The 20,907-nt window shown below is 43.8% G+C and overlaps 1 protein-coding gene across 2 annotated transcripts; it reads right to left on the bottom strand.

Moving 5' to 3' along the window:
* Window positions 1–11,853: 11,853 nt before the first annotated feature.
* Window positions 11,854–19,440, bottom strand: mapre3a (microtubule-associated protein, RP/EB family, member 3a; the record flags this gene model as incomplete). 2 transcript variants are annotated; one of them, XM_083633251.1, is made up of 6 exons in its annotated part: window positions 11,854–11,922; window positions 13,093–13,245; window positions 15,284–15,426; window positions 18,726–18,918; window positions 19,058–19,203; window positions 19,320–19,440. In XM_083633251.1, 6 exons carry the CDS (start codon window positions 19,438–19,440, stop codon window positions 11,854–11,856), a joined length of 825 nt encoding a protein of 274 aa, XP_083489377.1. The 2 variants fall into 2 exon arrangements, with proteins under 2 accessions (XP_083489377.1, XP_083489378.1); XM_083633252.1 differs by having other exon boundaries at window positions 18,762–18,918.
* Window positions 19,441–20,907: the final 1,467 nt, after the last annotated feature.

The following is a 20,907-nucleotide window of genomic DNA, read 5'->3' as shown; positions in this document are numbered from 1 at the left end:
CCATTTTCAAGGCATATGTCTTAAAGAGACGCAGATCTCCACCTGCAGCCTCCAGCGCCTCTGCACCTCCACCTGCAGTCTCCAGCGCCTCTGCACCTCCACCTACAGCCTCCACTTCGTCTGGACCTCCACCTGCAGCCTCCACTTCGTCTGGACCTCCACCTGCAGGAATCCAAACTGGTGCATGGAAGCCTGCCACTGTGAAAGTGATGCTGGCACATGGCAAAAAACTGCCTCCTTCACAGCTGGCTAGGAAGCTGATGTCAACAGTTAAACCCTGTGAGTAGGAGTGTGAATCTTGAATTTCTCCTACAGCAGTTCTACATGTATAGCTTTACCATTTTACCTGACTACACAGACTTGTCCACTTTTTCCCAGCTCCAGCACCACGGTGCACCTTAACTCCGGCTGAAAAACATCAGCTTTTCTCTTTTGAGGATGATGAGGAGGAACTGGTATCTGCTGCATCGCAATGTGAAGCACAGCTCAATCCAGGTGTGGCATATGACACAAATGCAAACATTGTGAAAATGTTAAGTGACAACACTAAGAAATATTATTTTCTAGAAAGTTTCTCTTCACAATACAGAATTATATGACATCAACTGGAATGCATTCTTTGAGTGCACTTCTTCAAAAAAAATTACACTTGGTTCTTTGCTTCTTAACACTTGTTGCATTTGTCTGCTGTTGTTTTCTTCATTTCTCTTTCATTAGCTCTGGCAACCACTGTGCATATAGAGGCCTGTGCCGATCCCCCTCCAGCAGCGATACCAGGTGTTGTTCACCAGCCACCAGCTGAGCTTCCCAGACACTGGAAGGATCAACTTCCACCTTACCAGCAGGAGTGGATTCGGCACACATTGTTCAAGGCCAACCCACGAACCGGCAAGCCAGAGCTAGTGGCCCAGCTGAAACTTTGGTGGCATCCTCCTCATTCACACCCAGCCTCCTGCCTCGCCTCACCTGACCACTTCTTCTGTCGGCGGCTGTTCTTATGGATGCCCCACAAGATGTGGCGGTTTCCTTTTGTCTGTGTTCGTCCAGCCTGTTGCAAGCACCGATTAACAGCAGCAGGACTGTACCAAACAGTGCGCAAGGTTTTGGACATTGACGGGTGGTATGACCTTGCCACTGAGTACCTGGAATGCAAACGCTGCTCAAAAAAGTATCCTGCTTGGTCCGAGGACATCTTAGGACAGCTGGATATGGGCCACCGCACCCAGTTTCCAGCTTTGCTAACATACAGGTAATTCATAATGGATGTCAATTATTAGGTGCTTTTATTTGTGTTGTTTGTGTCATTTGTTAAACATTACGCGCCTCTTTCATTACACGCTTACACTACATTACACGCTTCTTTCCTTAGATACTCCTGTGACACCCGGGTGCTGAGAATGATGAGGGAGAGGACAATGGGCAACAGTGTGACTCAGCTGTACAAAAAGCTGCTGGAGCAACACAGCGAAGCATGGATGCAGCGTGTCCTGCAGTACCTGACAGCTTGTGAACCATTCACAAGGTCCTCTGTTGTGCTCCCCCCTGCATTCGCTGAGCCTCCCCTCTTACCTGCCCTCCCCAAGCCTAAGTGGCTTTTAGCTGTGTATGCCAGGGATGTTCTTGGGCGACTGCATGAGGTGAAGGCCAAAATAACCTCCATCTTCGGCTCTGTCCTAAAGATGGACTCCACCAAAAAGGTCACCAAGAAACTTGCTGGTGCTGCTGCAGGTACAGCTGCCTGGTGCACTAATGTGGGCAACGAGCACGGTCAAGTTCTTGTCTCAGTCACGACAGCTGGTGAGGGACAAGCACTGGACGCTATGGCAGCTGGCCTAAAGAAGCGGTACAGGGAGGCAGGAGAGGCGCCACCAACAACGATGTATGTGGACAGAGACTGCTGCAGTCAGCATGGCCCCTGTCGGGTGAACGCCATGTTTGCAGAGTGGGACGGGCTTCAAGTGCGCCTTGATATATGGCATTTCATGCGCCGGTTTGCTGCAGGCGTCACAACGGAGGCGCACCCCCTGTATGGCATTTTCATGGCACGCCTGTCCACATGCATTTTTGAGTGGGATCCGGAGGATGTTGCTGCTCTTCGCCATGCCAAGGAGGGTGAGCTGGCAGCAAGGAGTATTGGCCACATCTCGGAGGAGTTGGTGACCACTCGCATTAAACGGAGAGAGTTGGCGCTGCACTGCAGGAGGAGGACCAGAGGGGTGGAGGAGACCATCAGACTGATTGGGTCATTGATCAGTCTGTTTGACAGTGCAAGCGGGAAGGACACTCTGGGTGTTCCTTTGCTGGACCACGAACGGATCCAGCAGATATGGCAGGAGCAGGAGAAACACGTGGGCTGTATCCAAGACCCAGAGGACTTCTCGCTCTACCTTCAGACAGGCACCCTGAAGAAAGGCGGTGTGGAGCTGTGCTGCTACAGGTGTGCCCGTGGCTCTACCTCCCTGGAGTCATTCCACCTCCACTTAAACAGATTCATTCCAGGTATTGCATACATATGTGACCACTCTGTTTCTGTCCTGCGTGTTGACCCATTTATGGCACGGGAGTCGAGATGGATGGAGCACTTCAATATTTATTTGTCTGCCTGTACAGTGGGACACACACAACCAGCAGGTCAGCACTACTGCGAGAGGATCGGCAACTTGCTCCAACCACAGTTTGACGTAGTCTTTCTGTCTGACTTAACATTGTGACTTAACATTGTGATCGTATAGTTAATTACTAATCCATAAAAATAATAAAATAAATCTCATAACAAAAATAAATTATATTTTCTACCAATTTACAGTAACATTTTATAGCCCAATATTCGACATATTTGATAGGTAAATAAAATGTAAACACTCCACACATACTGTATAGCCATATCAGTTACAGCAAAACAATGAAATGCAGTTTCAACAGTAGTCAGCAGTCTCATCCCCATACTTGAAATGCCCATCGTTTTTTTTTTACAAGGAAATCTAATAAATCGTACAATGCTGCCACCTTCGGTGCACAAAAAGAACTGCAGTCACCTTCCACAAACAAAAATGAATGGCTTCTGCTATTAACGTAGCGAACTAAAACAACGTGGTGATGCTATTTAACATACTCATTGACATACCTGTACAGTGGGACACACACAACCAGCAGGTCAGCACTACTGCGAGAGGATCGGCAACTTGCTCCAACTTTGTTAAAAGACAGAAAACCCCACATTAACAAGCTAGTCGCACCGCAGGTGCATTGCAATGCGTGCGTTTTCATCACGTTTCAATCAGCAGTAATGCATTTTAGCGAACGATCGGCTAACCAAAGTGTGGTCTACCTGACCTACCTTACAGTAAGACACAACGTGATGCTGTTGACTTTTCCACACTGTGTGATGACTTAATGATAGTTTTGAGAGCTTTTACACGGAGCAAGGAGCAGACCAACTTACCGACAGTTTGAGTCTTTCTGTGGGATTGACCACAATGCACCTGTGTATATTGCGAAACAAAAGCCTTGGCTATCCACTAGGTGGTGCATTGTTCATTAAAGAATGACCCTTCTGGCTGGTTGTCCCAAATTAAACATGAATTTAACAACATACTCAAACATTAATATAAACATTACTTAGCACTATTATTTACACCATTACACTTACACATATACATATACATATACATATACATATACATATGCATATACATATACAACGGCTGCCCTCAGTCTGGACTGTTAAGTTTTCATAGTACAACTCCCCTCTCTTCCCTCTGCCCCCAGTCTGGACTTGAACCCATAACACACATCCACACTCAGCACCAGTCACTTCATGCATATTAACAGTGTATACCCAGGGCTGTAGTGTACACAACTATGTCAGTCATGGTGTGGGATTATGGAGTTATGTGCTTGTACAGTAGGCTACTTAGAAAGTCGGAAAAAACAGCTTTTTCACGGTCAGTATTGAGACTTTGACTATCAATTTCTCCAAAATGGCACCGTGAAAAGGGCTAGTTTCATGACACCCAGGGGTGTAGTGTACACAAATATGTCAGTCATGGTGTGGGATTATGGAGTTATGCGATTGTACAGTACTTAGAAAGTCGGAAAAAACACCAAATCTGTGTGGTCTAGACTGGAGTCGAATCGTGCTTTTATTTTGAAAAACCAGTCCCGGAAATGCCTGTTTTTCCCCATCTTGTTGAGAACTCCTGCTACGATCGGTCAATAAGGTAGGACTTTTGTGACATATTCAACAACAGTCATTCAATACACTATGTTTGTTGTAATGTCGATCTAGTGTGGTAAAGTAAATGTGAGAAAGGATCGCTGAATTGTGACACTCGACTTTTCAGCCCGCTCCGAACACCGGTGAAGCAGCAGTATCGTTACAGCACGAATAGACGCGCATCAAAAACTGGCTTGACTGTGGTTTCGCAAACGACGGCTCAGTTGACCGCAGTCCATCGCGCTTATTTTCTGCATGCAGCCAATTGGAGTGGTTTTGCCGACCAATAAGCTTCCAGGATGTTTATGACAACAAATCATATGGCGACTTTTCAGTGGTCAGCCAATCGCATAGCGAGCTATGTGCCCTGAAAATGGGCAACGTCAGCACGTCGATTACGTACGGTGGGAGAGGGAGGGAGCGAGTGTGTGAATAGTTATGTCGGTATGACACCGAAAGCTTTTGATTAATTTCAGTGATAGTTCTGGTCTGGATTATGTAGGCCTAGTTGTTTATCTGCAGTAGATGAACTGTGTTTTCTTCACATTGGGGTGACTGTAGTCTAGCTTGCCAGACTCTCATAGGCGAAGTTTGCGTTGGTTCAGGGGGTGCACTGGCCATAGGTTGAGGCCACGTCTCGTCATAGACGCTGGTTTAGCTGGCTCAGCCTGGCTGGGGGCGTGGTCAGGGTGGGGCAAAGTTAGAATTTACACAAGACATCTGAGCAGATGTCTTGTGTTCTGCTCTAGAACCCCCAAACATGTAGCCTACTAGTTAGCTATAATAGGTATAGCTTAATAATAGCTTATTAAGATACTTGTACTATCTGTTATTCATTTTCTTTGTGCAAATAAACAATAAACAAACATAAATAAACAATAAACACTTACTCTGGAGATGATGTAGCCTACCACTTGTGCTCTTCTCCCTACTTATACTCCAACCACTTATAAAGCCTCAGCCAGGCGGTAATGCAACATAAAGGATGCCAACTGCCATAAAACACCACAGAAGGATTTATTACATCACTGATGACATCACAATTGCTCGAGTGACATCACTGATGACATCACAATTGCTCAAGTGACATCACTGATGACATCACAATTGCTCAAGTGACATCACTGATGACATCACAATTGCTAGAGTGACATCACTGATGACATCACAATTGCTCAAGTGACATCACTGATGACATCACTGATACATGACAATCGTGACATCACAATCGTGGCACACTCACCGCCCGCCCACTTATTGGACCATAACATCAGAACCATTGATGGCCACAACACATTCCATGTTATGGCCATTATAGCTGGAGTTACACCAGAGAGCCAAACCAGTACCTCTGATAGCTGTGACATAGCAGCAGTTGGACACATCAATATCCGAAATCAGAGACCCCCTGGCCTTTCATCCATGTCCTATGGGAGCATTGAGAATGCCACAGGTGTATGATTCTCATGAACATGGTACAACTCATAGCAAAACTCAAAGATATCAAGTAGGATCTAATTTCACCATTCAAATTGAAATTATAATCCACTAGGCATCTTGCACCCTACGCGAGTTCGCCTGCCTTGCAGCTCGCTGAGCTAGCCCTGCAGCTCGCATAAGCAGCTGCTTCGCATTGGAGGCAATTTGATTTTGGCAAGGCACAGCGCAAGTTGTAGCTCAAACATGCAGACGAGTGGACAGGTAGACTAAGTATTCTCCATATCCGAAGGTTATGGATAAGTTGACCGCCATTTATCGTCTGTTACCAATGACAGTCTTTGTGTGTTACCATTCAAAGTAGGCTAGCTTAATAAGCACTTACTAGTTAGCTAATAGCTTACTAATAGGTATAGCTTAATAATAGCTTATTAAGATACTTTCTAAGGTACTATCTGTTGTTATTCATTTTCTTTGTGCAAATAAACAATAAACAAACATAAATAAACAATTATAGCTGCTGCGCAGCAATGGGTCGTGGCCGGGCAAGTCTCAAGGCTTTGAGCTAGAGTCCCCAAGTCAAGGCTGAAGTCTTTTAGCTAAAGCCTACTCGAAGTCAAGTCTCACGTCTTTGGTCACAAGTCCAAGTCAAGTCTCAAGTCTCTTATGGATGAGCGTTCTATCATCTGCTTCTGCTGCATGCCATCCAGTCTGCTTAGAACATTGCATAGCTAAAACTAAGGGATTCAAAGCAGGTTCAGGTTTCTTTGCAGCATGTAGCTTTTTCATCATCTGATTCCGTTTTTTGTTGCGAGGCATCTCACAACAATACAAGTAGGAATCAGTATATTCACAAACAAAAGTAGTAGTTACTTGCCTCCTTGCTGTTGTAGAGTGGATGAGGTACTGGTGGAGTTGATGTTAGATGGAGAGGGAGGCTGAGCGATTAATAGCCACCTGGGGAGTTTGTATCTCTTCGTGTAAAAAGACACACTGCTTCCACTTATATTCATAGCTTTCAAGGGGCGTTACGTAAGTACAAGGAACGCCCCTTCTGGCGGTCAAAACTCAAAACAACAATGGCGCTGAACACTGACCAGACGCAGCTGCATCAAAAAGCGGTCTTTTTTCCTCCAGTTTCCAGTCAGGAATATTTAAACGCAGCACAGCTCTGTTTCATTAGTGACATACTGACACGGTGAATCGATTCACTTTGCACCGTGACTCCAGTGTCTGCTTCATATTGGAAACGCGCAGCACAGCTCTGCCAGTAAAAAGCAGTTCCCTCGTAAGGGGACTGGTGTGGGTGTGGGTGTGTGTGTGTGAGTTTTCTTTCTCCGACGGCATTCTGTAAAAGCACAAGCCAGGCGTGTCTCCTCGTCGGTTAGTGCAACCGATAGCACAACAGGTATCCGGCATTTTCGCCTGGCTTGTGCTTTTACAGAATGCCGTCGGAGAAAGAAAACTCAGACAGGAGGAGGTTGTGGATTTGTGCGATTAGACGTGGTTCAGTCGCTGGGGAGGGCAAATGGCTACCATCAAAGTACACACGTCTTTGCAGCCAACATTTCATCAAAGGTAAGCTCAAGTAACGTTAACGGGGTATTTTAATCATTATTGTAACGTTACTTGAGCTTACCTTTGAGGAAATGTTGGCTGCAAAGACGTGTGTACAAACGGCTGAACAAACACTGCGTGAGAAACTAGTCGACTTGGCTGGCAGCGAATGAACAAGTTTGTTTTTTGACCGCCAGGTGGGCGTTCCCGGCAGCACGTAACGCCCCTTGAAAGCTATGACATCACTGATGACATCACAATTGCTCGAGTTACATCACTGATGGCATCACAATTGCTCGAGATGATGTCATCAGTGGGACGGACAGACAAACAGACAAACAAACAGAGCCCTAGCTCCCTTAGATAGATAGATGTGCTCATTTTTGATGTATTTCCAGACACTTTTAGAGACACTGTGAGGGAATAAATTCATTACCGTAACACATTTTTAATTGGAAATATGAAACAACAAACTTTTTTTTTCAATGGCAGGCACTTCAATATGCTCAAGGGTAATGGGTATCACCCAAAATGTGTATGATTAACAAATACGAAGTTGTAGCTAACATTGTGAGAAATGACATGTTGTATTACGACTACATACTTACATGAGAAAATAAAAATCTGTTCTACTTAGAGACTCAACAACCATTTCTGTGGATTCCTTGCCCCCAAAAATGTGGAAATAGACACCAAATTTGTAATTCTAGGTCTAGTTGGAGTCATGATATGGCCAACATTTTAATAATGGCAGCCATTTTTAATTTTTTTAATTTTAACATATTTCCACTAATGGGATTTTCTGGGATTTTTAATATAGTGTTTCGGGCATCAATATAAACATAAAAATGTGAAAATAAATTCTGTTGCAATTAGTTTAAGGTCAAACCTTATTTTCCCCTAGACTATTATATTAGCAACCTAGTGGCTGCTGTCCAGAACACCTCAGGTAAGATGCTTCCTACTATTGTTCAAAAGTGACTTTCCTGATCCTGTACAAACATCTGACTGCGCTAAATTTAAGTAAAGGCTGACGTTATTGACTATCCTAGAATAAAAACTAAAAGAAAGTGAAATATGTTTGTTATTTAGCCAACATTGTTTCACTTTTTTCTGATGCGGTCGGCTTTGTGGGCGTCGCCATTAGGCGCTTGCTTGGGCCAGAGCCCTATAATAGAAGAGTTCCGACATCTTCACTCCAATGGACCAGTTTTTTTTCCAGGAAGTAGAAAGTGGAACTCTTGAGTAAAAAAAGCAGCACTGTCGAGTTGCAGCAAAATAGACAGTTTGTGTTGTACTTTGAAAGGGTTTTTCATCCCTTGAATCAAATTGTACATTATCAGCTTTATTTTAGCATGCAAAAGTAGCGCGAGACCCATTCCTGGCTGTTCATTGGCTAATGAGTCTCGCATTGTGGTCCTCCGCTGACGCCACTCTCTTACTTACCTTTTGTGTCTTCTGTAGGCTACCCCTTGAGCTGTTTGCCAGGCCATTAGTACCCCTCACTCAAGCGCGTTCTTTGTGGCACAAAGAAAACAGTGTGGCTGTATGAGTAGCCTACATCCATACAAAATATATTTGTCACTGAACTGCCGATGTTTGGGCTTGTCCTCTTTTTTCCTTTTGTCACCGGGCTGAGGCTCCCCTAAACCTGAATCTGGAGAGACAGCAACTGGACATTTGAGCCATTTATCCATGGTTGCTACTGTAGTTGATTTGTGCACAATTTTGACATGCGTGAACATCACTTGAAATTACGTGTATTTTTCTTTTTTCTTTCTTTTTGGAATTAAATTGCAATCCCCAATCTTTCCAAGTACCCCCTGCAAGCTGCTTAAGTAGCCTACCCCTAGGGGTAGGCTACACGTACCCCTGGTTGGGAAACACTGTACTAGAGGACACCATGGGAGGACACTAGCTTAGGCTTGCTTCGTTCTTCTTTGTCGGTTGTAAGGGTCGCAAGGTATCATGGGATACCCTAACCCACCAAAGTGTGCATGGTATGGTTCCTCGAAAATTATCCATAACCAGGTACCTAGAAAGGTTGTAAATTCAGTGAACTTATGTATCAAACTGGTTTCAGACATCCTAATTACAACTTCTTACCTAGAAATGCCACCTATAAAGCTCGTTCACTTGAGAATCAGACAGGCCCTTTGATTTCTAAGGTAAATTCTCGCAATATTCCATCACTCATTGGGCATATTAGTCAGGATATGAAAATGCACGTGCTGGTATTAATTTTCCTCTATTTTTTCTGCACCCCCAACCTTAAAGTTCAAACTTCGCCTATGGCTGTAATGTGATATGGTTGATAGTAGAAGATGACTTCCAAAAACCAAAAATTCACTTTATTGCTTCTCTTACAGTTTATAGCACAGAGCCGTGCTGCCCCCTGCTGTATCCCAGTGGAATAAACTGCTGTGACTTGCTCTGTCAGACTCATGGGTTTCATTCATGAGATTGAGAACTGCATTACATTTTACCTTCATGTTAGTCAGATGAATGTATTACCCAGAGAAGCTTGCAATGAGTGCAATCTATCTATATATAAAAAAAATAGTTAATTAGTTAATTATGGCAGATTAATTGCCCTAATTGCACAGTGATGATGGAGCCGGACTTTCTTATTAGGTGGACTGATCAGTGATGTCATAGGGGGGCACACACACTGATGATGTCATCAGTGATATAATGGGGCGCACACACACACACACACACACACACACACAAGGAGGCATTGTGACATCACTGTTGCACTAACAAGTAACACACACACACACTCGCGCCACCAATAGGGCAGGCGAGGCCACGCAATAAAGTTAATTTTTGGCTTTTCATCAGTGACATCATTGACCAAAATCATCTTATGGCATCACTGATGATGTCATAGGCATTGTGACATTATCAGTGATGATTAGACAGAGTAGGCGATTGTGCGCTGCTCATGTCAGAGTACATGAGGCCACGGAGCGGCCGAGCTGCGTGCGGCTGTAAAAAATAAAATAAAATAAGAAAAATTAAGAAAAAACATGAATGAAGAATAAACAAACACATTTATTTCACAACTGTTTATTTACTCAAAACTCAAAAGATGAGTGTTCTGCAAACATTTACATGGTCAATGAATGCGAGATTCAGAGCAGACGGTCAGTTTGCAAAGTAAAAGCAGCTGGAGAAAGGACAAGGAGACTCCCTTAGTTTAACTAGATGCTAATGACGACCAGCATCATTCTGAACTGGTCACAGACCCCTTAATACTGACTTCACTCCTCTTAACTTCAACTCATACACCCATTAGCTGGGCAACTCTTTACTGCAAATTAAAATGATAAATAAACACAGCATTGTTAGCAGTCAAAACAAGAGCAAAACTGTCATGTGACAATCTGTCTATGTTAATTCAGTGTCAGACTCCCCTTTATTTTAGAATAAAACATTTGAACTGCTACAATCTAAACCCATATTGTCAGTCTGCAGGATCCGTTTCCCACCTCTGAACTTAAAACTCATAGGCTACTGCATATTAGCCTAATAAATGCAATGGCAATTGTGAGACGTAGAATCTCCACACAGAATACATTTACAAAATATGCCACTCATTCACAGTCAATGTGTAACATTCTCATGCTCAGATATGCTTATCAATAATGAATAATCGCAGCGCACTCACTGATCCTATGTCTCTTGAGTTGGTATATCACTGTATTTCCTTCAGTGTTTCTACATGCTATGAACCCACCAGAACAGAAAGCAAAAGGGGGACTCTCTGCGGACTCCATAACTGAAATAACACAAAGGGACCCAGTGTTTCATTAATTTACAGTAGGTTTTTGCACCAATTTCCCTACAGGACAGTTATTCTAAGGAAATATAAGTTAAATAAATAAGAAACCGTTATTCGAAAAATCACATGATGTCTTTCTTTACAGTTTTAGTAAAGACTGGGAGTGTCTTGATGGCACGTTCCAGCAGTGGTTGTCTGTGCTCTAACAGAACGAAAACGGCGCACAAAAGACATTTAAATAAATAGCTCCATGATGAGCAAAAATATTAGAAATCAAAAAATGTTGGAATATTTACAGACTTTAAAATCACTGTATGCCATAACGACCTCCATACCATTCATCGCCTTGGCTAAGCTTGATTTTCTGCGTTATTCATGCTAAAATAATTGGGATATGTTGTACGTTATTGTTGTTGCTGTGTCGGTGGTGGCATGGGGGCAGGGAGGAGCAGCAAATGATACAGAGTTGTAGTGTCTAGTATGTAGACAGGCGAAAGGGGGGGTGTATAGGATGTAGACAGGCGAAAGGGGGGGGGGGAGTGTATAGGATGTAGACAGGCAAAAAAAGGGGGGGGGGTTGTGTATAGGATGTAGACAGGCGAAAGGGGGGCGGGGTAAACAATGATACAGAGTTATAGTGTATAGTATGTAGACAGGCGAAGGGGGGGGGGTGTATAGGATGTAGACAGGCGAAAGGGGGGTGGGGCAAACAGATATACATATGAGAGAAAGGAAAAGACAGAAGAGAGTAGGAATAACGAGGAGTATTTGCAGAGAGCGTGCAGAGAGAATAGAAAACAAATGAGGACAAAAAGCAAGGTAGAGGGGGACAGACAGAGATGTAAGGGGGAGGGGCTCAGTATTCATCCTGGTCCAGGTGAGCTTGTTCTTCAAGTTCCTCGTCTTCTGGAGCTGCAAAGCCGTCCTGAGAAATGGGAGACACATTAGTAGATATTACTCATTCAAGTGTCCAAGTGTTTACATATTATTTTCTTTTTTGATCATGTTCTTTCGGATTTCCCCCCCAATTGTACTTGGCCAATTCCCCCTGCTGTCCCAGTCGTTGCTCCACCCCCTCTGCTGATCTGGGGTGAGCCGTAGACTAAAAAGTAGACAGGGACACGCACATCCAAACTGGGCCACACTGGGAGCCGTAGACTAGCCATGCTTCCTCCGATACATGTGCCAGCCGCTTCTTTTCACTTGACGGCAAGGACTTTCACCGGCAGGACGTAGCACGTGGGAGGATCGCCGCTCGCGCTATTCTCCCCAGTTCCCCTCCTCCCGAACAGACCACCCAACCGACCAGAGGAGACACTAGTGCAGCGACCAGGACTCATACCCCACTTCACTTCCCACCTGCAGACACGGCCAGTTGTGTGTCTGTAGGAACGTCTGACCAAGCTGGAAGTACTGCTGGCCAGGTCTCTGCGGTGGTAGGCGAGTGCTTTTACTTGTACACTACCCAAGTGTTTACATTTTCCTCGTCTAGTCTGATGACAGTGAACATCCTACAGGTTTCGGGCCATTCATGAACTGAATTGAGAAAGCATGGTCAATTCCAACTCAGTTCCTGGAATTGGAGTTAGAATTGGAATTTCACCCCGCTCTAAGGAAACAGAATGTGAATTGAATTGAAATGACGGGAAACAGAATTCTGAGAGTTTGTCTTGACTCACTGAACATTATAAATAAAACATTAAGTGTAATCTCAGATATGTGGTCAAAAAAACAAAACACAACTGAAAACTTGAAATTTCACAGATTTTCATTGAATTAAATTCAGCTCCGCCCAATTCAATTCCAATTCTGTTTTTTTCAAGTTCCAATTGGAAGTGGTGAGGACGGATACCTCTGTTGTGTTGGTGAGGACAGATACCTCTGTTGTGTTGGTGAGGACAGATACCTCTGTTGTGTTGGTGAGGACAGATACCTCTGTTGTGTTGGTGAGGACAGATACCTCTGTTGTGTTGGTGAGGACGGATACCTCTGTTGTGTTGGTGAGGACAGATACCTCTGTTGTGTTGGTGAGGACGGATACCTCTGTTGTGTTGGTGAGGACGGATACCTCTGTTGTGTTGGTGAGGACAGATACCTCTGTTGCGTAGAGAATGTCGATGATCTTGCTGAGGACGCCGTTGTTTTCACTCTCATGCTCCTGGCAGATCAGCTCAATGTCCCGTAGTTTGCTGAAGTAGAAGTCTCTCTCCTTCTCTAGCCCATCTACAGTCAACTTCAACTCCATCAACTTACAAAAGACAGATGGGGGAGAATATAATAAATAAGTATGATCAAAGACTACATGTATGCTGACACATTGTTTATAAGCAATTATGAAATAAATAAGAGCAAAAGGGGAGTGAGTAGGTAAACTATCTCATGTGATTTATATGTTTTTAGCGTTAACCAAGTGTTAAGGGTTTGGGTCAGTAGTTGTCTTTGCCCTCTCAAAAAAAGAAGTCATGTGAGAAGAAGGTGAATTCAATCAAGTACAATCTAGTGCTACTCTCAGGGCCGTAGCCAGGGGGGGGGGCAGGGGGGGGGGGTGAGTGTGGACGATTCCAAGGGCCCTTGACTGACAGGGGCCCCAAATGGCCCAAATTTTCCGCCGCCGCCCTTTGGACGGCGGCATCCGTGGGCCCGATGTGATATCCTTTCATGGGGCCCGAAATCCCTGGCTACGGCCCTGCTCTGATTCTTTACACCTTAACCAGTCAGTAAAACAATAAAAATGAAGGATATCGGCTCACTAAAGCAGCACCATTTTAAGAAACTAAAATTGGTGGAGTCTCTGGAGATGATGCGCCACCTGTTACTCCCACCACTTATGTTGCATTCCAGACAACTGGGACCTTCGGATCTTCTGACCTCCTATTAGGAAAAGTGCGCTGGAACGGCACTCAAAGTGGGAGCTCCGACTTGAAAACTGGGAGAAAAAAATCTACCCCCACTAGGCTGGGAATCAGTTGTCTGATGTCCCACAACAATGGCCGCAACCATGGAGTATGTAGTCCAAAGTATGAAGTGCCAAAATAAAATATATTGTATAATGGAATAAGTTACCTTATGTGCCGTTGCCACTCCTCATTTTAGTTTAAATATGCAAGGAGGGTGCTCCGCTCGTTGTTAAGCTGTCTTGCTATTTGCCAAACAAAAAAAAAGTTTGTCGCGGTCAGCCATGTTTGTTGCTTGCATTTTGCCTTTGTACACTGGAATGCTTTGAAGGTGGGGGGTGGGAGTATTCCACTAGGAAACACCGACATCCCAGTTGTCTGGAAGGATATATCGTGCGTTCCTTTATCGCAAAATAACTGGGCTGTGGAGGCTAAATGACATCACATCTGTTTTGTTAGCGTTCCATTTGCAGAAAACTTGAGCTGGGAAGTTCACTGTTCATTGGTCAGATCCAGTCGCTAGCCAGGCTAGCCATTGTTAGCAATAACAATTGACAACATGGCATTTCGCGGCATTTTGCGCATACAAACACTGCAGCCTCATGTCCACACAGATAGAAGTTAGGCAGTGTTGTGTGTACAGCTGATTTAATGAGACACAAACAAACCAGAAGAGGTTGCATGGGGCTGCTGAGGCTCCTACGAGTTTGGAATGGGAAATACCAGCTCTGATGACGTCACCGCCCAGCTCATGACCTTTGAAGTCGTAAGATTACCAGTCCCCAGTTATAAAGGAATGCACGAATAGGCCTCAGTCAGGAAGCAATCACAATTGCTCGAGCGACATCGGCGATGACATCACTGATGACATCACAATTGCTCAAGTGACATCACTGATGACATCACTAGGACCAGCAGATGGTGGGATCATCCAGTATGGAATGAGAGTACAGGACAGAATGTAGGGAAACAGTGGATGGATAAATCCAGAAGGAGGCGGGTGATGCAACATAAAGGAAGCCAACTGCCATAAAACACCACAGAAGAAGATGAATCACTGATGACATCACTGATGACATCATCACTGATGACATCACAATCGTGACACATCCAATTTTAACTAACTAAGATAATCTTCTATTCTGTTACAGGGAAATAAGCTTGACTTGGTCAACATCAACAACAAAGAAACCATCTCCTGACAATAGGTGTGAGTCTCTAGAGCAGAGAAACGGTAGGCAAAGTAACTCGGTCAACATCAACAACAAAGAAACCATCTCCTGACAATAGGTGTGAGTCTCTAGAGCAGAGAAACGGTAGGCAAAGTAACAAGAGTGATATGAGATTATGTGGTTTGGGAGTTGCCTCCCTGCTCTGTCTGGGACTGTATACCTGTTGATTTAGCTCCATGACCTCAGCATCACTGCCACCGTTTCGAGACAAAGACGGATTCTTCCTCAGGGCTGGAGTAATGTGATGGACCCTCTGTGGTGCTGGCATGTTTTTGGGAACTGTTGGAGATGTCCTCTGTGGTCCTGGAGCAGCCAGGGATGGTCAGAGATGATCAGCATTTGAATTATAGGGCATTTAATTCATTTACATAAGCTCAGCAGCGATGGGTATCCAGCATATTATTGAGAGCTAATGTTGAAAGCGTAGCATAATGTTGTGCCTTTGATATGGCGGTCCGTTACTCATTTTGTGAACTGAGACATTTCGAATTATCCGACAATGCCGATATAAAAGACACACACTGGGATTATAAATGATCACAGATTCAAAGGATTTTAAAACGCCAAATTATAAATCAAAATCAAAACATTTTGAAATAGCGGAGTGTCATTTATGTGAGCTCAAAAGTATTGCAATAGCTTGTGTGCGCTGCCAAACCTCGACAAGTGCTTCAGCGGAGACTACAGAAGTGTTTCAAACAAACGCAGAAACAAACCATGCCAACACACATTATCACAACTTTGGAAAAGAAATGCTGTCGTTCTGTCCATTTACAAGCACGCTGCTTACCAGTGACAAGGTCACAAAGCAGGCTTATGGCACACTATAGATGCCAGATTAGATTGTTCAGCATGACTTCCAAGCACAAAAAGAAAGAAATGGAAAAAAGAGCTTTCACAAAGACATAGCAAGTCTGGTAAGGCTGTGTCATTTAGTAAAATGACACAAATAACTATGCATTTATCAGTCCAACTTTCAGGGAAATGGAACTGCAACAATATGATATCATCTATTGAAATTAAAGTCACATTAAATTATTTTGTTGGGTTTCTGACATCATTGTGTAAAATCAGTCAGAATTGGAAACAAGTTACAAATGGAGCTGCATCATCTGCACGAGGCACTGAGGCAATTAACACAATCGCAACAGTGTCTTAGTGATACCTGCCAGTGTTGTAATCAAATCAACAGTGTCTTAGTGATACCTGCCAGTGTTGTAATCAAATCAACAGTGTCTTAGTGATACCTGCCAGTGTTGTAATCAAATCGCTATCTCGAGTCCGAGTCAAGCCTCGAGTCCCCAGTGTTCGAGTCCAAGTCACCAAAGAAGAGTCTGAGCCGAGTCTGAGTCAAGTCCTTGTTACCTGAATCCGTGTCTAGTTACTGAACAAGAGCGTAAATCAACATGTAGGTGGAACACGTGCCTGTTCTTGCACAAAATTCAATAATGTCACAGTATTAATATAGTTCTCTATATCTTATGCTAAATTATTAGTAGAGGTACACTAATTTTCTTCAGTTCTGATCCGAATTCGATACCTGAATTTGGATATCTGCTGCTGATACAGTACTGATACTGATTCCGATACCAGATCTCTTGGCAATTCTCCCAAGGAGCTGCAGCCTCCACCTTTACATAGCAGCTGGCTTGTACTGTGACATCATTTAGTATTTGATTTAGTAATCAATTATCTCATAGCATTAATATTATACAATATTAAATTCAACAATTAAAAAAAGGTCATTAGATATTTCCAAACAATTGATCCACTCGAAATGATTAAAATAACATTTCATCAGTCCGATATCCGATATGTGAATAGAGATGCTGCGATCGAGATTTTTCAATTCCGATCCGATTCCGATATTTTAGCCTCAAAGCCGATCCGATTCCGATCAAATTTCGATACCCGATTCGATACCGATTTCGATCCGATACCGATACAGCACATATTTAAGCCTCTCTATGCTGTCTGATAGCTAGCAGGCAACAAACATTTTTAGGGTTAGGTATGTGTATGCTTTGGTAATATAGAATGTAAACGATTTAGTTAATCTAATTAATTTGATGTAAAACTAAAACATAACAATCAAATACACACTTATTTTGTAATGGGTGAACACTGGACACAAATAATTATTGTTTCCTCACACATACACCCCCACTCTGTCTCACACAGGACACATACACACACAGCCCTGTCCCTGTCTCTCTCTCTCTCTCTCACACACACACACACACACACACACACAAAGTTTGTGCATACATTTCCACTGCCAGATTGGAGGAGTCTTCTAAGGAGTTTTCTAATGTTACTTCTCTTCAGTGCAATACGTTTTGATAACGACCTGCTGTACAGCGCCGTTCGCTCAGTCAACTCGTGTCGTTAACGTTAGTTTAGAGGAGAAAGATAGCTGGTGTTAGCTAACTAATTAGCCATGTTAGCTGCCTCAGTGGGTAACGTTAGCCTATAGAGAGTATTTATCTGACGTTTATGTTAGCTACTCCTCAAACCTGCGGGTGGAAATGGTTTATGCGATGCGATGTATGTTGAAGCAAGACAACGTTTTAATGTACCTTGAATTGGACAAATTACGACGGGTCGTGCTCACGCAGATCTAAGCCCTGGCCATCCTAGGCTCAACGCGAGACTCATCAGTCATTCGGTTGAGTCTCGCAAAGTTACACACAAAGTTTGTGCATACATTTCCACTGCCAGATTGGAGGAGTCTTTCGTCATTATCTAATGTTACTTCTCTTCAGTGCAATACGTTTTGATAACGACCTGCTGTACAGCGCCGTTCGCTCAGTCAACTAACGTGTCATTAACGTTAGTTAGAGCAGAAAGATAGCTGCTGTTAGCTAGCTAATTAGCCATGTTAGCTGCCTCAGTGGGTAACGTTAGCCTATTGAGAGTATTTATCTGACGTTTATGTTAGCTACTCCTCAAACCTGCGGGTGGAAATGGTTTATGCGATGCGATGTATGTTGAAGCAAGACAACGTTTTGGCCCTGGCCATCCTAGGCTCAACGCGGCCTCAGTGTGCTGCATGCTGGATAGAAATCCTGGAGCGGAGTCATGGAATGGAGTGCTTATATCGGAGCCTTGGATCGGTCATTTTCGCTGGAATCCGATCCGATCCATGTTTTTTGGCTGATATCGCGCCGATATCCGATCACATGATCGGATCGCAGCATCTCTATGAATTACGTCAGTATCGGCACCCGATACCGATATCCCATCTCTAATTATTAGGGCCTATTACAAAAAAAAAAAAGTCTTTATCAATTAACAAGTCCAAGTCCCCATCTCCAACTTCCAAGTCTGAATGCATGAATGCTCGAGTCCAAGTCTGAGTCATCAATGCTCAAGTCCAAGTTGAGTCACAAGCCCTGAAAATGAGTCCAGCACTGGAGTAGTACAACACTGATACCTATACACCGTGTCATGTGGCTCGTGAGTGCCGCACCGTGAGATGGGTCCAGTAAGGCAGCAGTCATTGTGTGGGTCGTGCTCACACCACTTGCTTGCAGGGAGCGCTTTCGAGCCATCCAAAGCTCAGCAAGACCGTGCAGCAAAGGTCAAAGGGCAAAGGTTACCTGGGTTTCTCTTTGGTCTGTGGATAAAGTGATCACCTGGGTTGGGGGCAGGGGACACATCCTGCCCCTGTCTGGCTTGTAGAGGGTCGTACTCCTTCCCGTCGTAGTTGGCATCGAAGAACTTCTTGAACCACTGCACGAATTCAAAGTTGTCCTGGAACTTTCCTTTTACGAGCTTTTCAACGGGAATTATCTACAAGAATGAAACGGCAAATGCTTGCAATGACTAATTCAATGTGAGACAAATGCAGGGACTCAAACAATAAATCATGTACAGTATTATTAAAGAATATATAATGAAATGCATGCTAATATAATAAAAGATGTCTGACTTTGTCAACACTCATCCTTTTGAAGGCTGCCTGAAGAACTTTGAAGTTGTGTATAAATTCATGCTCCAGCTTGGCTTGAAATTTGACCTTCTTCAGAAGGATACAACCTGGAAACAACATGTCCATGAACTGGCAATATGCTGCACCTGGAAAACACAAGACAACCACACAGCAGTTTTGGTTTCATTGTTTTGTTCATAACAGCGAGGAACCTTGTGATTATTTGTTGAAGACCCATGTTAGGGAACAGCTTCAGCCTCACCTGAACAGAGCTGTTCGATCTTGGTGTAATTGAGGTGCAAGGAGTCGTTGACCCATGCCAACATGTCATGTCGGCTGAGGTTGTCAATGGACACAGATGTGGCGTACACATTCACTGCCATGCCCTACCTGAAACAGACAGCAGAATTAATAAAGAAGCAGCTATTTTGTAGAATTGTATTGCTTTATGTGTCTGAGACAAAAATTTACAAAATCTAACAGCTAAAACAACCTTTTTGGGGGTTATTATTATGATTATATAAATCATGCACTTTTGTTTGTCTAAGTCAACCAAATTATTCTATCTTTGATTGGTCAATGTGTGTAAATAATTACGCAATAGCTGCTGTTATAATATAATCTAGTTTCAAGACAATGCCTGAGAAGAAGCGGTTTAAATTTTAATCTACAGTCATCTACAATCTACAGTTTTCAGAGTAATCCTGCAGTAGATTAGAGCGAATATCCTGATGTCATGAGCAGCTTCACACATCTGGCCCTGCAGTCTTCTCTCTGCTCACTTTGCTAGCTTGCTTGCTAATACTTCCCAGTGTCAGAATGGACCTATAAAACCTTGACATTCCCTATTAAAAAAAGTTATGAACATAGGCAGGATGGAATGGAGGCTGTGAAAAGCTTATTAAGGTCACACATTGCCTATGTAGGTGACAGCCAGACAGCAATTATGACACTCAACTTCACACAGTAGGCTACACCTGAAATACAATTATCACTGAACATAATTAGCATGGGCTATTCTTCTTGCAGCCTTCTGAGTGTGAAAATGTGTTAAAGGTAGACTATATTTTAGGTGTAAGCATATGTGTAGGCTACTATGAGACACAGCTCTGATAATAACCTACCAATACTTGAGAGTGCACCTCCAGCAGCGCGCACAACTGCACTGACTCTCCCCTGGGGTTTGGCTAGCCTACAATTAGATGATTATAACAACCTATAACCGTCCTGCACTAAACCCGTTTATGAGACACACCAGACAAGGCCATAAACTTGGGTCAGGTGCACAAAACGGGTTTGGACGTCACCTCAGCACCTTGCTTCCAGGCGTTACCCAAGTGCAATTTATTAGAAGCGGGGGTACACAAGAGCGGCGCACGCAGGTCCTTCTATTCTCCAAAAGCCATGCAGAATCGGCCGGGCCGTTGACTGCTGCAGCAGATGATGAGTGCAACATACTAGAACTCTATCCAAGAGTGTATAGACGGGGATTGACTGCTACATTCCACGCTGAGAATAATACATGTGGCCGTTTGCAGTGCGTCTGTGTTAAAAACCCGCAGCGTTGTTGCTATCCTATCCGCGCGGCCCCCTCTACAGGCCTCCCTGAACACCTCAGCACTGTCAATGCCAGCGAATTCTCACTGGATGGGAATAAAACACAGTTTCTGCAAACACACAAGCATGCACAAAATACAGAAATAAATTGAATAAACTGGGTCATTGGGACGTTCGCGCGTTCATACTCACCGTATTCAGGACTGTGTGTTGTTATCGCGCTGGCAGTATTCCTTCTGTCAATGCTCGTTGCTTTCGTCGTTGTCAGCCCCTGCGCGGTGCAGTGCTTGGTA

This window comes from Poromitra crassiceps, assembly GCF_964638095.1.
Source record: "Poromitra crassiceps genome assembly, chromosome: 3".
NCBI classification, from domain to species: Eukaryota; Metazoa; Chordata; class Actinopteri; order Beryciformes; family Melamphaidae; genus Poromitra; species Poromitra crassiceps.
Note: the sequence above shows the minus strand (reverse complement) of the source record. Positions and strands in the feature narration are given on the sequence as shown.